Below are 21328 nucleotides of genomic sequence, written 5' to 3'. Positions count from 1 at the left end.
GCAAAGACACACAAAGGAAGCGACTCCAAAAATGAGCATCAAAGCAAAAAAAGAGTGAAAAGCGCTCAGACAAGAACAAAAGCAAAGAGGAAGAGGAAGAGGAGAAAGGTGAGCAGCAGCAGCAGCAGCAGCAGCAGCAGCAGCAGCAGCAGCCTTGAGTGAGGTGAAGATGAGCCACACGCTAAACAGCCTGCCTGCAATGGCAACAAATATGTTGACAGCCGATTTGGACATTTTCAGCTCACATGGAGAGAGTGTTTTGGAAAGGCAACACAAAAATGAACACTTCTGAAAAGAAAAGAAAAGATGTGCGTTTTTCCTTTTTATTTCCATTTTTTTAATTGGTTTTTCACAAGCTTGCATATATACTGCACATACATTCAGTTCAAGGAGGGCGAAGGCACGAAAGGCAATTTGACTGACTACTGGTTGTGTTTGGGCCGGGCTTCAGGGAGGGAGGCAGGGAGGGAGGGAGGGAGGGGCGGGCAAACGGGGTCTCAGGAGAAACCAAAAAACAGGTTCAAGCCCCTTTGAGCTTTCTAGCCTACCCTCAGCCTTGTCGGGGAACAAACAAAAACAATTTGCAAATGTCCGCTTAGCTGCCAAGACCCTTCCTGTCTTCATATCATCTCTTCTTCCTTTTTTAAAAATGGACTTTCAGGTAGAATTCATTCGAAACAAACGCTTGGATCTACTTTGAGAAATGCAGTACGGCCTTCCCCCGGTTGAAAAAGAACCCAACATTGAATAAATTAGGATAAATTAAACCAATAAATTACACACAATCTGCAGGACATCATCCACACCGACGACAGGAAAGAAGGCGAGAAAAAGCAGCCGTGATGGAATACGAGTCGGAGCTGACGGGAAAAAAAAAATAATAATAATAATAATAATAAGGAAGGAAGGAAAGAAAGAAAGAAAGAAAGAAAGAAAGAAAAATCAACACCACCGCTCCAATTGGAATTACTGCACTAGTTCATCATCATCATCATCATCATCACCACGATGACGTCATAGAAAAACAAGCATCAACAAAACACAGAACATATTGCTAAGTTATACAAAAGCACTTTTGCTCACTTAATCAGTCAGCGTCATGGATATTTACAAAAGAAAGGAAAGAAAAGGAAAGGAAAGGATAGGATAGGAAAGGAAAGGAAGGATGACAAGGATAATCAGAACTAGTCAAAGCATCGGCAAACAAAAAGAAGAAAATCCTTTCAAACAGCTCAGCCAATGGATCCGAGGAAATGATGGTGCGCATGTGCAAGCCAGCGAGCACCCACGCACACACGCACGCACGCACGCACGCCACCGCAGCTTAATGAGAGTCATTTACATGTCAGGGTGGCTCTCCCGGGGGAGGGGCGGGGTGGGGTGGGGTGGGGTAGGGTGGGGCGAGCCGGGCCGGGCCAGGCCGGGCCGCGTTGAGAATTGTGTCACTCACTGGTTCACAGGTTCTCATAATCGTCCTTTTCTCTTGCGCACGCACACGCAAAATGCAAAGCACTCAAATCAAAAAACGCTCTCAGCGCTTGTGCGCAAGGTGTGAGTCCACGCAATTGGGGGAAAGTGGGACTCCCGCCGCCCAACAGTATTTACAGCAGCAACAAGCACATTTTCATCCTCTGAAAATGGACTCCAAGTTTCTTTTTCCAAAGCAAACAAGCAAAAGGGAGAAAGAAAGGAAGAAAGGAAGAAAGAAAGAAAGAAAGAAAGAAAGAAAGCAAAATGGCAACCAATTGCTCTAAACTACAAACAACAACACAGAATGAAACAAAGTCATCGCTAAAAACAACTCAAACAATTGCCACCGCACCTTTTTAGATGTCCGTATAGATTCATATTGTACAAAAAAAAAGTCTTTTGAGTGGCTCCAAGGAGGCTCCGGGAGGGGGCTCTTGCTGGCCGCAAGAGTCCGTTTTCCTTTTCTTTGTGGCACTTTGAGACGCTCGGCGGCAAAGATGTGCGGCGGCGGCGGCGGCGGCAGCGAGAAGGCCCGCCTGCCGTCACGAAGCTCGGAGCTGCTCTGCCCGCTTTTGTTCGCTTGAGCAACCTGCCCCCTTTTCATCTATTGTCAAAAGCATCCGTGAATCTGTAACGCGGACGCAACAAGGTGAGCCGGACCCTCGGAGAAAATCAAAAAACCTCGCTGGCGGAGGCCTCGTGAACGCGTTTCGAAAAGAGCCGTGTTAGCAAAAGGCTAACGTTGGCGACGGGTGAAAGCTTTTGCCGGAAACTGGACAAATTCAAACATCCCAAATAAATCAAGGCGTTCAAGTCTCCAAATTTCAAACAAAACATTTCAAGTGATGCAAGAAGCAGAATAGTCAGCCCAGCATTTAAGCTCCCTTTCAAGACTCCTCATTGGAATCATTTATTCACTCGTTTTTTTGGGAGGGGACAAGTGCCAAAGGTCAGCAAGCAGCGGTGACCAATATTCAATTCATCATCATACACAACAGAAAGAATCAATACTAATCACGGCAGACAGACTCGCAACAGCAGGTCTTCGCTACTTTTGCGGGGAGACACTTCATCGGATGGGAATGGAGACGCGACCCAGCCTAGAAAAATTCCGGATTCCAATCTTCAGTTCATCAAGAAAAAACAAAAAAGCAACCACAAACGCAAAGCCGCGTCGCCGGGGAACGGAACGGAACGGAACGGACCGAACGCCGAGGACGCCGAGGAATGCTACCGCACAACGTTGGCAAAAGGAAGGTGAGCAGCAGAGGGAGGGAGGGAGCGAGCGAGTGAGCTAACGCAAGTGCTGAAGGCAAGTTGGAATGGGTTTACTCGTGCAGGAGCTCCTGGAGGCAGTTGGGCGACTTGAAGATGTCGGGCACCTCGCTGTCCAGCTTGCAGATCACCTTGTAGATGGCCTTCTTCCACGACGGGTCCACGTCTTTGCCCGCCACGATGGCGTTGAAAAACTCCCGCAGCGTGATCTCCGCCACCTCCAGGAAGCGATCCGGCACCTGCCGGCAAATGATCACAAAATGCTGCTTTGAAATGAGCGCCATCATTGTTTTGCTTTGGGTGATTCAGTTGACTGGACCGATTACAGGAGGCCCACTTTCTAGACGTTACGCTTATGGCGCCGATATGACCTTAGCGTGAGATAAAAGCGTCAAGCTTCCTTAAAAGCGTTCCGCCTGAGAAAAGCCACTTCTTGCAACGTTCTCACAATGCCCAGTTCCCTCCCTCCCCTCCCTCCCTCCCTCCCTCGGCATGCGGCGTGACATCTTTATAAGGCTCGCTGTAAAAAAAGAAAATACAACCTGTGACCCACAAGTGGCTAAAGGACACGCACACAGTAAAGAAAAAAAAAAAACTCTCGTAAAAGTAGAAGCGCACCTGACTGCATTTCCTGTTTTGCTAACAGAGACGTTTTTTCCTTAGGGCTTTCAAAATGGCCACCATTGTGGAAGTGGAGCGTGACCTTTTGCCTGAGCGCACGCCGTGACCCTTTGTAAGTCCAAAAAAGAAAAGGTACAAGCCGCGAGGAAACGAGAGTGTGACAGAGGCAAAGAGGAAGCACTTGAACGCTTTCGGAACCGGCAGGGCACACACACCCGGCCGGCCGGCCCGGCCACCCGGGCCCCGACAGCGGCGCTCAGCCACAGCGCGCCTGGCAAGGCTCCGTCACACCTTGGCGCCAGCCAGCACGCTGTCACATGCAGCCGCACCTCCTTGTGCCAAGGAGATGACACATCCTGTGCGGACAGACACACACACACACACCCCGGCCACACTTTGGCTCCGTCTCCTTCCGTCAGGGCGACGCTGCCTTCAGGGGTCACCTGCTCGGATAATGCTGAGTGCCTCCCCAGAAGCGGCCCAGCTCACTTCATTGTCGCGTCCCAACAATTTGTGGCTTCAAAATGAAGGCTGCTCCTTCATTTTCAAAAGCTATCTTGGCATCTTGGGAATCTGAGACATGATTGGGAGAAGCTAGCTATGCTACAGCTACCGCAAGAAGTATTTGCACATTTGCGTACTTGTACTTGAGCCCAGCTTGTGAGGACGAACGATACGGCACAATAGCTTTGGGTGGCCCCTGCTCCTCTAGTGTCCTGCAGATACTCATCACGGGTGTCAGGACACGGCAAGGTTAGCGGCCGTTTGCGCGCGCGCACACACACACACATAGACGGACTGTAGCAGTCATGCTTGTTCGCACACACAACACACATGGGACGACAATGTGCCCCCCTCCTCCCCCTCCCCTTCAGGTGATGAATGGAGGCTCCGAGGCCCGGTGCCTTTGCGCAGCGGTGCGAAAGGTGAGTTGTGAATAAGAAGCCCCTCCTCCCCCCCCGCCCCAAAAATCCCAACGTCGCCGGGACGGCGTCGGCGAGGTTACGACGACCCGCCGGCGTGTGTGTTACTAAGAATATTCCCGCGTGCAATTTCTCCTGACGGACGTTTTGACTATAAAAGGGCAGCAAAACGCTGACTACGACGAGAGGCAATGTCAAGGAGAAAAGGGTATTGGTATTTTAGATCCTCTTGACTGAGGGAGGCGGGAGGAAGGGAGGGAGGGAGAGCAGGAGGGAGGCAGCGGTGATGGCGAGGGACCGCCAAGAGTCTGAGGACCCAGGGATCGGCGTCACGGCACAGTTATTTCTGTCCAATGAGGTTTTTTTTTTCCTAGGTGATGTATGTAAAGTGTTTGTTTGTCACGGCACCAAGCATCAGATGCGGTTGTGAGTTGAGGCGCTCCTTCCAGCTGTTCCACGCTGGCAGAAAAAGAAAACGAGGGCTGGCTCCAGGACGTTAATCACGCTCATTCACTGCCCGGTTGCTTTGAGACACAAGAGAGAGGGAATGGGATTTCCTGCTTTTTTGATGAGATCATAAAATATGGCGGGTGGGCAAACGTTTGAAAAGGCCCGGGGGTCCGGAGCCTGAGAAAGCTGCTCGCTCGGGGCTGCTTGGCTGTTTGTTTGCTCCCGCTTGCTTTTGGGAACTGTCAGGAGATGTATTGCACCTTCTATTTGCACAGCATTGGCCAAACAAGACAAGACCCTGGAAGATAAGGCCGGGCTCGATATGCCTGCCTGCCTGCCTGCCTGTGTGTGTGTGTGTGTGTGTGCAGTATAGCCTTGAAGGATGAAACGCAGGCAGGGACATCACACGGCCCGGTGACGGCCGAGCGGGTTAATCGCTAACTCCGGCTGGGAACCAGCTTCCCGGGACTTTTGCAGGCAGGCAGGCAGCGAGCAAGCGAGCGAGCGAGCGAGCTTCTTGTGAAACTTGAGCAGGCCTGTCGAACCTTGGCCACGCTGCCACGCTGCCATGCTGGCTGGCCGGCTGGCTCTCTCAAAGTCAGTCAGTCAGTCAGTCATTCAGTCAGTCAGTCAGTCAGTCAGTCAGTCCCCTTTGCCTCGCATATCTGTTGCGATCGATGGATCATCTACAAAGGCCTCCGTGAGTCCTTGGCCCGCGCTGTCACTTTGGACAAACACGACCCGCGTCGGCCGTCTTTCTGCCCCTGGACCACGAGAGCGCTGATAAGACTCAGGCCACGGACGAAGAGTCCAACTGGAGTCCCGGTTTTGCCCGCCTCCACGTGGGCTCCTGGACAGGAAAGGGGCCCGAAAGCTGAGCAAACACCCGCTGATAGCCTCGCTGGAGAATGCCGAGCCCTTGAGGCGCTTCTGCGTGTGCGCGTGTGTGCGCACGCCACGTGTTTGTGAGACTGAGCAGCAGTGGTGTCACATGAGGAGCTCTGGAGGAGTCAATGGCGGCACAGGGTCAAAGACGCCAAGTCCTAGCACGGTGCAAAGCTAGAAATGTTCATTCCTTTGATACACACTGGCAATGTGTAAGCACAAAGAGTCCAGGTCAACGAGTCATGTCACGGCAGAAGGAGAGGGAGGGGGGGGGGGTTTTCTCCGGAGGTCAGCAAGTCAGGGAGACAGAGCGAGCAGGAGGCCCGAGGGAAAGAAAGGAGCGAGGGAGTCTGCGAGATGGGAAGAGGACATCTGGAGAGGGAGCTCCGGAAAGAATAGACGGGGCGGGAGGGAGGGAGGGAGGGAGGGAGGGAGGGAGGAAGGAAGGGTCACCCCACAATAAATGATGGCGAGCGAGAGAGCGGGCAGGAGGAATAAGATGTCGGGATGCAGATTGGAGGAGGACCAAGAAAGAAAGGGGGACTCATGCATGGAATTGGAGTGGGGGGAGAGTGACTTGGACACATCTGCACCTCTGATGCACGCCCTGGTCATTTTGGCACGGCTCCCTTCACCACGCTTCATTAGTCTCACACACACACACAAGGAGGGGAGGTGGGGGCCCCCAAAACGCTCCAGAAATAATGACATCATCAGCAGCTGTGCCACTGAGCAAGGTGACCAGGGACACAAGGAAGGAAAGAACCAAGGAGGGAGGCAGGCAGGCAGGAGGGACTTGGACTCAGCCACCATCACCATCACTTGCTCAAGTTTTCACTCAAATGTTGCCAGCAGGCATCGGAAAAAAAAAGGTGCTTTTTGTTTTTGTCAAGGAGATCTGCCGGCTGCATCCAGGGCTCCTGCCTGCCCGCCTCCCTGCCTGCCTGCCTGGCTCTGTGCAGGCTCCGTCGAGGAGTGCGGACGCCGGTGGCATGTTGCATCGCTTTTATTTTTGGCAACTTCAATCTATAGCAGCACCGTCTTATTCATCGGGTCCCAGCGCATCTCGCCCAGCGCAAGTCTGACTGGATGAGAAATGTTCGCCTCGGGCGCCCTCGCGTCCTGCTCGCGCTTCCTCGGTACCCGCCGCAACCTCGTCACCTCCGAGGTCAGACTTTGCTTTGGCGGCGACACCCCCCGCCCACCTCGGTGAAAGGCCGGGGATAGAGGGAGCGCCCAAAACGGGCGTCGCAACAAATGGAGCCAGCCCCGAGAGGGCCGTGAAGGGAGCAACGGCTGGGGGGGGGGCACACAATGCGGCCGTTTGGACAGACAGCATCTGCTATCCCGGCAAGGGGGGGGGGGGCAGCAGGTGGAAGAGGAGGGCAGGATAGGAGCTCACACGCTCGCTCGCTCGCTCGCTCGCTCTCCCGCCCGCCCGCTCGCTCGCTCGCTCTCCCGCCCACGGCTCTCAAACTCAAGATCCCAATCTGGCGAAAGGCACAAATTCAATGGTGGAGCGCCGTTACGTAACAAGTTTGGAGCGTTGGCACAAGTGGCAAAAAGCGCCGCCGAGGCCGCACTCTCGGCTGTTTCTCAACTTCTTCATTCACAAGGCAAAGCATCTCTTGCATTCCGACCACGAGGCCCCTGAGAGAATTGGAGCAAAATACGCCCACAGGTGGAAGAAAAGAGGAAGAGGGGGAACTCAAAACCGGGCCGCTTGTCACCACTTTTACCGACCGGTATGGTCCTCTCTCAAAGAGATCACAGCCGCTTCCTCTTTTAAAAGTCTCCGCCCACCTGCAGAACTGGGCCCGGTGGCTCCTTTGGAAATTTGAGAGGTTCCCAGAGCCGTCATAAAACTGTCTTTTTATCCAAACGGGCCTCCATTAGCGGCTCGGACACATTCCTACTCGTGAAAGATGATGTGTGTTGTCGTTGGGGGTTCAAACGGGCAGACGGGAGGGGCGCTAAGCGAGAGTTTCCACCGGACATGAAAGCGCGGGCCGCTCAAAGTCAAGGCTTGTTTGATGGCGGCGGACGTCGCAAATGAGAAAGCGCAGAAGAAAGGGAAGAATAGAGACGGGGGGGGGGGGGGGAAGTAGGTAATTAACGCCAAAGTCTTTTAATTACCAGCTAGTGTTCATTGTGCCAGAAGGAATGTGACAATGATGCCATTAAAACTTTCCTAATAGGAGGAGAAGGCCAGGGAGAAGAAGACATGCGAGAGGGAGGACCAGGAAAGAACAAAAGCAGAGAGGCGATGGACGGAAGGGAAGGAAAGGAAGAGAGAACGGAGTGAGCGAGCGACCCAGGGAGGGAGGGAGGGAGGGAGGGAGGCAGCCATATGAAAGGAAAAGAGGAAACAATCGCCACAAAAGACGAGCTGGGAGGGAAGATGGGGAGCGTATTAGGCCAACACAGTGACAGAGCAGATTAGCATCAAACAAGAAAGGCCACGGACAGGGGCGGGGGGGGGGCAGGCAGGCAGGCAGGCAGGCAGGCAAGCGAGGGGCGAGGGGGGCACTCAAACAGAGGACATATTCATTCCAAAGACGCCACCAAGGTGGATGGAACTTTGATGATGCACAATCTGCCAAACGCAAACTTGCGTGCATGCGTAGGCTCCTGTTTCAAGTGCTGGTGCAGGCAGGTAGGTAGGGGAGGGGGAGGAGGAGGAGGAGGAGGAGGAGGAGGAGGGGGAGGGGGAGAGCTCCACACAAAAACAGGCCTTGGGGGCATCCTGATGCACACATGCAGTCATCGCCATCCAGCTTCACGTTTCCTCTATGACTCACACGCACACACACATACACTTAAGACGGAACATCCTGACAAACTTGCGCATATGTAACACACACACACACACACAACGCCCACGTGCAAAACAAACCCCCCCCCCCTCCACATATACACACACACAAACACTGCGAGTCTCGCTTGCTCGCCTGTGTGTTGGTGGAATTTGCATGGCTGGGCACATTTTGCCTGGCGTTGGCCCGAATCAGCTCCCGCATTTCTCTCTCTCACACACACACACGCACACACACGCAGACACACACACCTGCCGGGCCAGCTCGTATGCAAAACAAGACAGTCAACAGCCCCGCCCGGCCGGCACTCCAAAGACTTCTTCACCTGTCCTGGTCTCTTCTTGCAAATGCTCACATTTATGAATGCAAATGCAAAACTAAAAAAAAGGGAGAAGCCGTTTGCCCTCAGCCGCTTTTCCAGGCGTACGGTGGCCGAGGGGTTTCGCTCCAAAAGCCAGTCCTTCTTTGGAAATCGCACAAATGAGGCCCAATCAGAAGCAGCAAGGGAACCACTTCTTTCTTCCTTGCTTGGGCCGATGGCAAAAACGGGGGCAGGCACTGGGTGAACAAAGCTTGCAGCTCAGCTTACCTACCGTCGCAAGCGACTTATCCAGGCCCGCCCGGCCTCCGAGTGCTCGTGCCAGCCCAGCTCTTCAAAAGGCTCCCTTTAGAGGACGCAAGATGGATGCGGGAAGTGCTGTGTGTGTGTGCGTGTGTGTGTGTGTGTGTGTGGCCCCGGTGGACAAATAATGCGCACAGAAACAGACGGGCCCAAAAAAAAAGCGTGAGTGAAGCACTTCAAGTGTGAGCTCTGCAAAACTCCCACTGCTCGCAAGGGCACTTGCATCCAATACGTCATCCCCCCCCCCCCCCCCCCCCCAAACCACCTCCACCACTCTCCCCTGACTCCCTCCCTCCCTCCCTCCCTCTCACCAATGCTCTTTCTTTTGTCTCTCACCCTCCGTACCCTATCTATCCATCTCCTGCTTTCCCCTTCTCCCCCCCTCCCCTCTTGCTCTGGCTCAAACAGTAGGACGCTTAACCTTGATAGCGCTGAACCCCACCCCCCAAAAGTGACACACGCGCACATAGGCGCGGGAGAAATGCTTTGCCAGCATGCTCGGTCCGGTCCAAGGGACGGGCTATACCCTTGCAGGTGAACGGGCCGCTGCTGGCAAAGTGCGCCACCGCAAAACGCTGGCAAAAAAGGAGAAGGCGGCAAAAGGTGAAGTTGCCCGTCGCTGCAAGACGAGGAGGACAGATGAGGAAGTAGACAAACAAAAGATGGGGAAGAGGCGCTCCGCTCGTCTTCCTCATTTGCAGAAAGCCCAAAACAAAACCGCCTCGCCTGCGCTAAAGATAAGCTGCCGAGGCCTTCCAGTTCCTTTCAAATTGTATCGAAAAAAAAAGAAGGGCCATGAAGACAAGGGGGCGTTTACCTCAAAGTCGTTGGCCTTGTTGTAGTGCATGTTGAGGGCCCGGAAGAGCTCGCAGTCGCGGCTGACGCTCAGGTCCTCCACGCCGGCGGCGCCGTCGTTGATGGCCTGTCGGGCAAACTTCTCCATCTGGATGTAGTAGAACTCGCGGAAGTTGCTGAACCACTTGATGAGCTGCGAGGTGATGCAGCGGTTGAACTGCAACAGGGACACAAACGTCAAGTTGCCGAAGCGCCAGGAAGGAGAACAACGTAATAGAGACGTGAAGTAAGACAGCGAGACAAAAGCGCTGAAGTGAGAGCGTTCATCTTCCCCGCTGGGAAACAACCCCCCGCCCCCCTCCCCTATCATAACTGGAAAAGGGTGGCGGCGGTGGCGGCGGCGGCAGCGGGGTTTGCTCCGCAAAGGCATAATTGAGCAGAAAAACGATTAAGTCATCATGTGAAGCGCCCTGGCCCGCGGGGGGCTCAAACAAGTACTTAACCCCGTTGAGCAATTACACCCTGATTCTCCTCCCCTCTCCTCTCTGCACCTCCCGGGCAGGAAGAAAGAAAGGAGAAGAAAAAGAGAAAGGGGCCGGGACCAGGAGCCGCGGCCAAGACTGCGGCGATCTGATCCGTGCCGCTCGGCTGGATTCAAAAGGGCCGAGTAAACCTATTAAGAGCCTCAGCGGGTTCCCGGCTCTTTTTTTTTTCTTTTTTCCGCCTATGAAAAGCAGATGAGGACATGCGCCGGCCCCTCCCGGCGCCGCCGCCACATGGCTACAAGAATGTATTCTTTATCCTCTGCAAAGAATGACTACCATTAGCGTTGGTGTCCGAGTTGCGAGCCGTCTGTTATACTGCCCCCGGGTGGCCGACAAATGAAATCATCGTCTCTAATTGGAGGAGGGGGGGGGGGGGGCCCAGGTAGCAAACATTTGCCGCAAGCCTGGTAAGCATCATCTGCTCGCTCACTTGCACGCAAAGCGGCCTTACTGCGCTCTGCAGAAGAAGAATGAACTGGGGGGCCTCGATGCGGCAAAATCGCTGAGCGGAGCGCCGAGCTGAGCCGAGCCGAGCCGTTTTGACATGGAGATTAGGCTATTGTACCCCGACACGCAGCGACGTGCACGCGCTCCTCGCCATCGCCGATTGTGCCATGTAAAGACGAGGAAGTCGGCAAAGGCTGGAAGCATCGGCGGGTGACGTCACGGCCCAATAAGTCCGCCTGACATTGTCGCGGCCGTTCGGGAGGTTGCTTATTGCGACGGGGGCTGCCCTAAAGTGCGTGGTGAGCAGAAACTGGGAAATGAGGCAGAGGGGAGGGAGGGGCGGGTGCAGGTCAGCGCTGTCGGACAATGGCGTTGGGACGGGGAGGGGCGGGCGGCAGGGGGTCGGAACGTGAGCAGTCAGCAGGCCGGGGTCGTGACATGGACGCGTCAAACAAACAAACCACTGACACTTGGAAATATTCGCCGGGCTGCGAGCGAGCGAGGGGCTGCTTAAATGCACACAATGGCCTCGCTTTCCACCAAGCGGCTCCACTTTTGCCCCAAAAATTCCAGAGTGTCCACGCAGCGCTCACACCCCCTTTTTGTCTTCCGCCTCAAGCAATACAAACAATAAATGAGGAAGGATTGTGCTAGAAAACAAAAGGGCCGTTGGTTAGCTCAACTCGTCGGTACAGCACCGATACGGGTTTTGTCCGTTTACATTGCCGGCCTCGGGCGAGCGTCACGTTTGTCCGTCAAGCTTGCGGGAAGGCGACGTAAGTGAGTGAATTACTGCCGACGCCGGCGTTTCCCAGCCGCTCGCTTTGAAGATTGCGCCCGGGCAAACGGCCGCCATCGCTCACAGGAGAGACCTTTGGTGTCAGAGCAAGGCAGCCCGCTGACGGATAGACGTGTCACTTGATTACAGAGACAGCTCAGGAGGAAATCTAAGCGAGCCCCCCCCCCCCTCCCCCTATCATAAAAGACACAGGAATTCCACCCGATCTCGAACCGTTTTGCTCAAGGCATCCGTTCAATCAGCTTTGGCCAGTCCCTTTGCAGCATCGGCCACTTTTGGGTCATTAAGTTGCTGGTGGGAGGATAGGATGGAGGACACCCCCAAAATCCCCCAATAGCAGCTGAGGAGTGTTGGGTGGAAAAGGAGGGAACGGGCTCAAAGGAGCACATCAGCGCCGCTCCTTAATCAGACTTGGCAGGGGTCAGCCAGCACTCACATGAGATGCAACGTATATATGTGTGTGTGTGTGTGTGTGTGCGTGTGCGTGCGTGTGCGTGCGTGCGTGCCTCGCTAAGAGGCAGATGAGAGAGAGACAGCGAGAGTGTGTTTCTCACACTCACACTCAAGAGCCTGTGAAAGGTCACCTCTTAATGCTAACAGCGCCAGATAGAAGGTGCCGCGCACTCACGCACACACGCACACACACACACACACACACACCATGTCTAGAATAGAACACACTCCAGCAGGTCCTTGCCTTGAAACAATCAAGCTATTTCTTTTCAATAGCGGGCGCCCTTAAGCAGAGCAGAGCTGAGCTGAGCTGAGCTGAGCGGGAGCAGTCGCAGGAGCGGTCGCTGGGCCGCCGCTCCGACAACGAGATGACCTCAGCGTGCTAAGCCACGTCCAGGACAGGCAAAAGCAGAAAGACAGCGAAGCCCGTCTGGGCCTCCCCCTCCCTCGCTCGCTCGCTCGCTCGCCTGGGCCTCCTCCTCGCCCTTGCTGGCCGGCCGGTGGCGTAAGCCCTTCCCAGTCAGCGGGGCTTTCCAACGTTTCCTGTTTTGGCAGGGGCCAATTGTGGCAGATAATCTCCGGCCACCGATTGGCTGACTGCGCACAAAAAGCGGCCCTGGAAAGCGGCCTTTTGTCAGCGCCGACTCAAATCCAGCCGCTGGCTTTTCTTTTCTTTCTTTCTTTCTTTCTTTCTTTCTTGCTTGCTTGCTTTCTTTCTTTCTTTCGCATCGCATGTGCCCTGTCTCGTCGTCAGCAAAAAAAAAAAAAAGGGGGCCCAAGGACCCTCCTCGACCGCCAGCCCGGGGTCCGATGGATGGGGTGGATTTGTGCTGGATCGGCCGGCGCTCGGGACGTCTTCCGGGTTCTTTGAGGCACGCGTGTCTTAAAAGGCGAGTCGACACAGGACGGGCCCGCTTCCCACGTTCATTAGAGAAGGGGTGCCGGCAATCTCATTAGCTAGTCCGTCTAATTCCCACACATGTCTACAAACTTGAGGCGCGGGCCCCATTGTCTCGCGGCAAAAACAAAAACAAACCAATGTGACTGATAATCCGCTTAACGATCTTGACCTTGTTTTGTTGTCTGACGAGGTCGCCTGTGATCCTCCTCCTCGCTAGCCATCAAGTCACTCAAACAAAAGCGCTTTGAATCTTTCATAAGAATAAATGTTGCCTGTTTGTTTTTGGGGCGCCATTGGCAGGTGCCCCCTTTTTCAGCCCGGCCAAAGTCACGTGACCCGCAAATGGCGGCGGCATCCAAGAGGAGGCAGCTGAGAGGAAAAGGGGAACCTTTATCTTCTCATTTGAATTAGATGGCCTGGATCTGTCACAGTGTTTACCCCTCCCTCCGTATGGTCAGAGAGGGGCGCACGCACGCACGCACGCACAAGCAAGAGCAACCAACAAACACGAGCTATTGTGCTGCGCTATTTTTTTGCTGTACAGCTTAAAAATGAGCTTTGTTCATGTTCTTGATGAAAGTCCCACTTGCCGTGTATGCTATGACGCCCCCCCCCAACCTCCCCCCCACCTGCTCGTCCCTCCGTTCCGCAGCCCGCACGCGACTTCCTCGTCTGGCCTCTTTTGCATAAAACCGCAAGGTCGGTCGGCCTCATTGTTGACTCGAAGCGAAGCCTGAACATCATCACAAATCCAAGTTCCCTTTTTTTGGAAGCGGGCGTGTCTTTACGAGAAAGCCAACTCACCTTGACATCAGAGAAGAACATCTTGAGCATGTTGGAACTCGGGTAGCGGGTGTAGAAGAACATGAGCTTGGCCTTCTTCAGGTGATTGGGCGAGAGGCCCTCCTGTATCTGAGAAAGCTTGTCGTTAAGGAGCAAACGTTTGCGGACAGAGCATCACACAGTCAACGAGCAGGAAATTTGCTTGAACTTAGCGGCGGCTGGATGGAGCGAGCGAGCGAGCGAGCGGCGTCACGGCTAATAAAACGCAGCTGACGCCTTTTTTTGTTTGTTTTGTCGTACGTCGGCGGGCTCATTTCACAGTCAAAGCCAGCGAGCGCCTTTTGGCCTGCTCCGTGCGCTAACCTCCAGCCCAAAAGAGGAAGAAGAAGGGCTGCGGGCGGGGAACAAGGAGCCCATTTGCATATCACAGACAAAGACAGCAGTTAGCGCCAGCGATGGATGGATGGGCAAGAAAGCCTAATGGCTTGGCGCCGCTGCTCGCCAAGCTGGGATAGATATCCAGCTCCGATGTTGCTCTTAACGGGCCAGCAAACAAGATTCAAGCGGAGAGCTGGCGAGCCCGACCGGCCGGCCGGCCGGCCGGCGCCGAGACGTCTTCCACCTGGACTGAGCGGCAAAGAGAGGCGCTTTTGCCGGGGCTTCTAATGTGCAATGACATGGGGGGGGGGGCTTCCAATGTGCAATGACGTGCCCCCCCCCCACCCACACACCTCTCTGCTTCTGCCAAAGCCTTGGAAGGCGGAGGAGAAGGAGAAGAGGGCCTCCGATGCTTTGGATCGAGCCACCCGCACGGGGGGGGGGGGGGAGTCACATCTGCGCCGCTGAATGTCCCAAGCCATTTCTGCGCCGAATTAACGTCCCTATAATGTGTCTGAAGGAAAGGGACACAGAAGGACGCCATCGGCCTGTTTTGCGCTTCGGCTTGTTCCCAAAAAAGAATCATAAGTTCTCGCTCTGACAACTTGCTTTACAATCAGCGGGGGTTGGCCATGGTGCAAAGCGGTCAAGTGTCCGTCCAGCTGTAGCCAAGGTGAGAAGGCATCAGCACATGCAAAAGATCCTTAAAAGATCCTTAAAAGATCCTGTCTACTTTGTCTGAGAAGCAGAGGGGGGGGGGGGGGGCAGGGTCTTGTGGGGAGGGGAGGGGAGGGGCACTGGCAGGCTGGCGTTACTCCTCCAGCAGGCCCGGCCAAAAGAGCAGCACTTCACTCCCCACGCCGCACCATCTGCTCCAGTGGAGGGGACACAATGGATGCGCGCGCGCACACGCGCACACACACACACACACATACACTGGCGGTCGGTCAGGTGGCTTTCAATCAGCCAAGGTGGGATGCTCCATCTTCATGGGCTCTTTCCCTTTTGAACAAAGGCGGCCCGGCCCGGCTCGGGCCGGCCGGGCCCAAGCCGGCCCGGCCCGGCCTCTCTTGATCGTCTGCAATTCCCTCACAGCTTGCAAATGGAATTGCCATTGGACTGGCGCAGCCATTATTTTGTCATGATGGTGCGCTCGCACCAGCTGGCTTCCGCCGTTCGCAACCCCGACAAGAAATCGACGCTCCCCCGACACTCGGCCATCGCCAGCGGCGGTGGGAGCCGCTCGCCTGCCCGATTCCAGGTGTAGGGACAAGATGAGTCCGAGTTGGACGGCGGACAAACGAGCAAAAAAGCCATCGCCGCCATCTGCTCGGCCACGCCGCTCGACTTGAGCCCGCCTCGCAAAAAATGTCCGACAAGCTGTCGCCGACCTCCGAGAGAACTTAAGAGCGACTCATGAATTGGGGCAAAAACGATAAAGCGGCCGCGCGCAAAGCGCCGCCATCAATCCTAAAAAAGGTGCCCGGCGCGTTAAAAGCCGGCTGGCCGGCCGGCGGCATCTGGCCCGGCTGCTTGCTAGCTTGCTTGTTGTGTGATTATTTTCCACTTTCTTCCCCCCCTTGGTTTTCATCCCTCCATCAAGAGCAAAGGATTATGGATCTGCGCAAAGCGTTGGGCCTCGGGTCTGAAGACAAAACGAGACGAGGTAATGAAAGATAAACAGCTCGCCGCAAACACCTGTTAACGTCCGCTTCAAAAGAAGAGACGGGGGGGGGGGGGGGGGGGGGGGGGGGGGGCAAACAAACACAAAAAAAAGAAGTATTTGGCTGCCAAGCAACAGCGCAAAGGCCCCCGGGCTGTTGACAGATCTTTATGAAATGAAAAGAGAGAGAGAGAGAGAGAGAGAGAGAGAGAGAGAGAGAGAGAGAGAGCGAGAGAGAGAGAGAGAGAGCGAGAGAGAGAGAGAGAGAGAGAGAGAGAGGAGGAGAGAGAGGGAGGAGGGAGAGGGAGAGGGAGAGGGAGAGGGAGAGAGATGACAATGCTTGTGGGCTTTTTACACAGCGATGGATGATAAGAGGAGCGCAGGAGGCAATCTTGAATACGCATCCTGGCCGAGTCCTCGGGCCAACCTTCTGGAACATGTGCAAAATGCAAAAAAAACAAGGAAGCCGTAAATAAACATGGCCGCCTTCCGCCGACCAGACCGGTGATTCATTTAGCAGGGAATGAATTTGAATGACTTGAAGCTTTCTAAGGATAACCGAGGGCGCCGATCAAATTTTCATGAGTGGGGGGGCGGGGGGGGGGGGGGGGGTAAGGAGGAATACGGAAAAGAAAGAGGAGGGACTTTAGCGCTATTAGCCTGCAGTCCCGGGAGGCCGAGATAACTCAGGATGGAGAACAACCTTGTGGGCCAAGTTTTGAACAAAAGGGGCACAATAAGGGGCTGAGTAAGCCATAAGCAACAAGAAAGCCAGCCAGCCAGCCAGCCAGCCAGCCAGCCAGCCAGCCAGCCAGCTAAAAAGGAAGAAGGCTTCCGTGGCAGAAAAGGATACGTTGCTGCCAGAGTAAGGCGAGATGTCCGACATGTCCTGCAGGTCTCCGCACTCGGATTTGATGAGCGACAAGGACAGCCCCTCGGCCGTGGCGGCGGGGTGCGCCGGCGAACACGAGCGATGGTGGTGCCCCAGGTGGTGAGCCGACGCCATCTTGGTCCTCAGCCCGGCGCTCTCCCGGGACAGGTCCACCGAGTCCGGCGAGGAGCGCTCCTTGCCGGGGTAGCCGCCCGAAGGTGGGCCCAGCGGGCTCTGGAAGGGGTAGCCCATCAGGGGCAGGGGGAAGGGGTGCCTGAAGGAGGGCGGGCTGAAGCCCATGCTGGCCGACAGCGACGAGGGGTGGAGGGACGGGGTGGTGGTGACCGCCGTGTGCGCCCACGGCCGAGGACTGGTGCTGCTGCTGCTGCTGCTGCTGCTGCTGGTGGTGGTGATGGTGGTGGTGGTGGTGGTGATCGCCGGGCGTCTTCCTCACCACCAGCGGCAGGGCCTCCGTTTGGTCGTTGGCCGCCGCCGGCATCCCCGGGATGCCAAAGGGATCCAGCGGATTGGGAATGATGACGTCGGCGAAGCACTGCAGCCGCTGGTTGGCACCGTGGAAGTTGGGGTTGTCCCCGTTGAGCGCCGCCGAGAGCCTTTCGGGGGCTAAGGGCAGCGGGGGGAAGGCCTGCTGCTGGGGGGCCTGCGGGGGCCGCGGGGGCTTAGCGAACACCTTGACCACCGTGTCCACCACCTGCGTCATGGCCGAGTTGAGTTCCTGCTTGAGCGCTTCCGCCAGCTGCTTTCCTTCCGAGTGCAGCGAGGCGCCCGGGCCCGCCTGGCCTTTGCCGCGGCCCGGTCCGTCTCGGCCCGCTTTGTCTCCGTCGCCCAGCAGAGACGGGTCTCGGAGCAAGGCCCGAGCCCGATCCAGGAAGTGGCCCGGATCCAGGTCGGACATCTCGTTGTCGGAGCGCAAGTCGTCGGCGCCCGGCTCGTCGGCGGCCGGCTCGTCGGCGCCCGGCTCGTTGTCGGACCTGGCCGGGCTGTCCTCGGACAGGTCGCCCGTGTCGTCGTGCGGCTCGTTGTGCTCCGAGTCGTCGGTGGAGTCGTAGATCTGGAAGAATTTTTCCTGGAGCTGTCGGAGCTGCTTCTGCATGTCCTCCAGCTGGAGCTTGAGCTGGCGCCGCTCCTCCTGCTTGTGCTCTTTCCTCTGACACGCCAGCTGGGGGAAGCTGTGCTGCTGCTGAGGCAGACGCTGCTTGCGCTTGTTCTCCCGGCTGCCGCCGCCGCCGCCGCACAGCTCACCCGCTCGCGGGCTGCCGGGGCCCGGCCGCCGGGAGCGAGGCGCCGGGCACTCGGGATCCAGCTCCCGCTCGCCGTCCATCTCGTGGCGGGACGAGGGCGGGCCCAGGACGCTGGGGGAGTGGCTCATACCGCGGATGATGTTTTCCACGCGGGCCCGCTTGGCGCGCAGGTGCTCGTCGTTGAGGCGCTCCAGGTCGCCCGGAGCGGGGGGGCCGGCCGAAGGGCGACAAGCACTCCTGGGGGGTGCTCTCTTGCGAGGAGTTGCTGCAGGCGTCCTCCTGGGGCGCGTCGGAGCTGGCGTTGGAGAGCCCGGAGCCGGGGAAGCCGTGCTCGCCTCTGTCGGGCCCGCCGCCGCCGCCGCCGCCGCCGCTTTTGGCCAAGTTGCTCTTGAGCAGCTGGGAGATGATGGTGCTGCCGGGGAAGGGCATCATGGCGTCCTCGTAGGAGTTGGCCCGCTTCAGCAGCTTGCGCAGCACGTTGGACTTGGACTCGCCGTCGCCGTGGTGCGGCTGCACCACCGAGCACTCCACGGGCTCGCCGTCTGAGCCGTGGTGGGCGCTCAGGGAGTTCATGGCGCTAAAGATGGCCGCTTTGGCGCGGGCGATGCTGTCGGTCGTCGCTGCTGCTGCTGCTGCGGCGCTACTGCTGCTGCTGCTGCCCACGGTCCTCTTCACCCCGATGTCCACGCGTCTTCGCTTGGTCTGTCTGTTCAGGAGGGAGTCGCTGTCATGGTCCGGCATCACGGGCTGCTGCTGCCGTCGCCGCCGCCGCTATCGGGCCATGTCCCGCAAACACGCGCGTGTTTCTGAGCGGAAAGGGATCGAAAACAGCGCCGCACGTCAGCAAACGTACCTCACCGGCGGCGGCGCGGGGTTGCGGCGGGCGGCCTTACACGTTGGTGAAGCGCGGCCACGGCAGGCAGGCAAGTGGGCAGGCGGGTCTTCCACCTACAGAGGGAGGGAGGGAGGGAGGGAGAGAGGGAGGGAGGGAAGAAGGGTTGTGGGAAACAGGCGTCAGAATTAGGCCTCTGCATTCCGGGGCCGGCCTACATGGGCTGAACCAGTTCCCACGCCACACAAAGCAGCATAAAATTATGATAATGACTTAAGCACTTGTCCTCATTTCCATGTTTGCCAACGTTAATTGGAAGGGGCACATTCAAGCAAAACGGGGTTAAGACGGCCAGGCGGCCGGTCGGTCGGCCGGCCGGCCGGCCGGTCGGTCCGAACCTTCGCCTTCCCAAACGCTCGACCCGACCAAAAGCAAAAGAGGCCGACGGACCGGGGCCCCGGCGGCCGGCCGCTTTGGCTTTGTGCGTGTTCTGCTTGCCGAGGCCACTTAATTCTGCTCAATCGAATGGGTCACGCCGGTCAAGCTCGGACTTAAAGCGCTCTTTACAAAAATAAAAGGAAGCGGCGGCGGCGGCGGCGGCCAAATAAAAAAAGCCACAAATGCAGAAAGAAAAAATGCCATAGAATTTTTGTTAGCCCCGCAGCCTATAGCTGTTGCTAATTTCAAATTTGAGAAGAGGAAAATTCAGCAAAGTGCTCACACAAACGCTCCTTTGGTGCCACTTGAAAAAAACACATTTTGCACCATTTGAAAAGGATTACATTTTCAAAAAGCAGCATTTGGGAAATTAAAACGAGAAGAAATTTGGCTTTCACGAAGGTAAAGGGAGACTTTGACGTTTTTCCAGAATTGTTAGAAGAGCTCAGACGGGAGGTGAAGCTTCTCTTAAGGACACGCACACACACACACACACACACACACACACACACTCACACAAAAGATAAAATTAAAAAAACAACAAGAAAAAATGTGATCACCAGAAGCCTTCAACAATGGAGCTGGAAATAGTCACCAGCACGAGCACCTGTCTTTTGGGAGCCAGCACCTGTCTACCACAACACACACACACGCGTGCACACACACTCACACACACACACACACTCTCTCTCTCTCTCTGTATGCTCATAAACTTCCCTTTTCTATCAACAAAAAAACCTTGTTGAACACAATCCAATTTTTGCCATCACGAAAAACTAAAGGTGTGATTTAATTCAACCAAATTATATTTTTCAAAAATATCACTTTTTAAATTTTATTTCATTTTAAATTTGAACAATTCGTACTGGACGTGCGCAACTTGATAGAGATGCGACTCGTATTTGTACAATGATGATGAAAATGATCGAAACGGACTTTGCAGGTCATCAACTTACTTTCAGCTTTCCCGAAGCTGGAACATCCTCCTCACCTCACTGATCAAATAGCGCACAACATTTCCTCGCCAAGATAGACGAAAAACATCCAACTTAATTTTTCATTTTTCACCATGCGCTTCTTTCTTTCTTTCTTTTTTTTTTTTTTTTGGTTTTGATCCGACCGCCCACCGGGCGCGCACCGAGATGGGAGGTATCCGAGGACAAGGTTACTTACCCCTGTGGATGATGATGATGATGATGATGATGACGACGAGGAGGAGGAAGAGAAGGAGGGGGTTACCCAAAAAATGACACACTCACACGCTCCGCCACCAAATAGAGAAAAGATCGCCGCTTGTGCCTGGATTGTGGAATAAAACCAGGCGCAAAAGAGGAAAACAAGAACAAGAACCAAAAAGCGATGCGCCGAGCTTTTTCGGCTGCCTTCCCTATATTGCCACACGAGAGATGTGCGGTAAGTGCGAGCGAGCGAGCGAGCGAGCGCACGGGCGGACGAGCGAGCGAGCGCGAGCAGCCGCAAGTCTGGCTGGCTGGCTGGAACGGGCGGACTGGATGAGGCGAGGCGAGGCGAGGCGGCGCGCTCCTCCCCGGCCACTAAAAAAGAGCAACTTGAAGACGCAGCTGAAGGAAGCCGGAAGACGTGCGAGCGTCACGGCCGACGGGGCGTGATGTAACCGTGGCAAGCCACCAATAAGAGACGACCCCCCCCCCCCCTCCTATCCAAGCCCCCATCCCACCTCCTAACCCCCCCCCCCCCCCCCCCGCGAGAGGAGAACCGAGCACTGAACTTGAACCGGGACCCCCGACACCATGCGCCCATCTTTTCGTTCTCGCCCCCAAACAAACAATTTTCAAGCATCGTGCCAGTAAGAATCTTTTTTTTTTTTTTTTTTTTATGTTGCAAATATGAATTGGTGCGATTTCAATGTTGGCGTGCTTTCCGGGTTAGTTTCTATTGCCACGAAAAGTCGCGTTGCGCGCGTGGAATTCGCCTTCTTATTAAACTGCATGCGCAAGCGAGTCGGCCTCGTTCTCTTCTATTTGCTCGTATGAAGCCAAATCGCACTGGGCTCATATTTCAAGCTTGCGCACCTGCTAAAAGCCCCGAATCTCTTTTTGCGTCTCACGGGAGGAAATGCG

The 21328-nt window shown here is 55.7% G+C and overlaps 1 protein-coding gene across 1 annotated transcript; it reads right to left on the bottom strand.

Annotated features, from left to right (window-relative positions):
* Nucleotides 1–309: 309 nt before the first annotated feature.
* LOC125989825 (prospero homeobox protein 1-like) lies at nucleotides 310–20882 on the bottom strand. The gene is given in 8 exon segments (XM_068649178.1): nucleotides 310–2984; nucleotides 9880–10074; nucleotides 13807–13914; nucleotides 16680–17027; nucleotides 17029–18157; nucleotides 18159–18765; nucleotides 18853–18907; nucleotides 20403–20882. Coding segments are annotated over 6 exon segments (2508 nt in total). The 5' UTR covers nucleotides 18701–18765; nucleotides 18853–18907; nucleotides 20403–20882; the 3' UTR covers nucleotides 310–2798.
* Nucleotides 20883–21328: the final 446 nt, after the last annotated feature.

The sequence above is a fragment of the Syngnathus scovelli genome, chromosome 20 (assembly GCF_024217435.2).
Source record: "Syngnathus scovelli strain Florida chromosome 20, RoL_Ssco_1.2, whole genome shotgun sequence".
NCBI lineage: Eukaryota > Metazoa > Chordata > Actinopteri > Syngnathiformes > Syngnathidae > Syngnathus > Syngnathus scovelli.
This window is presented reverse-complemented; position numbering and strand designations above follow the sequence as displayed.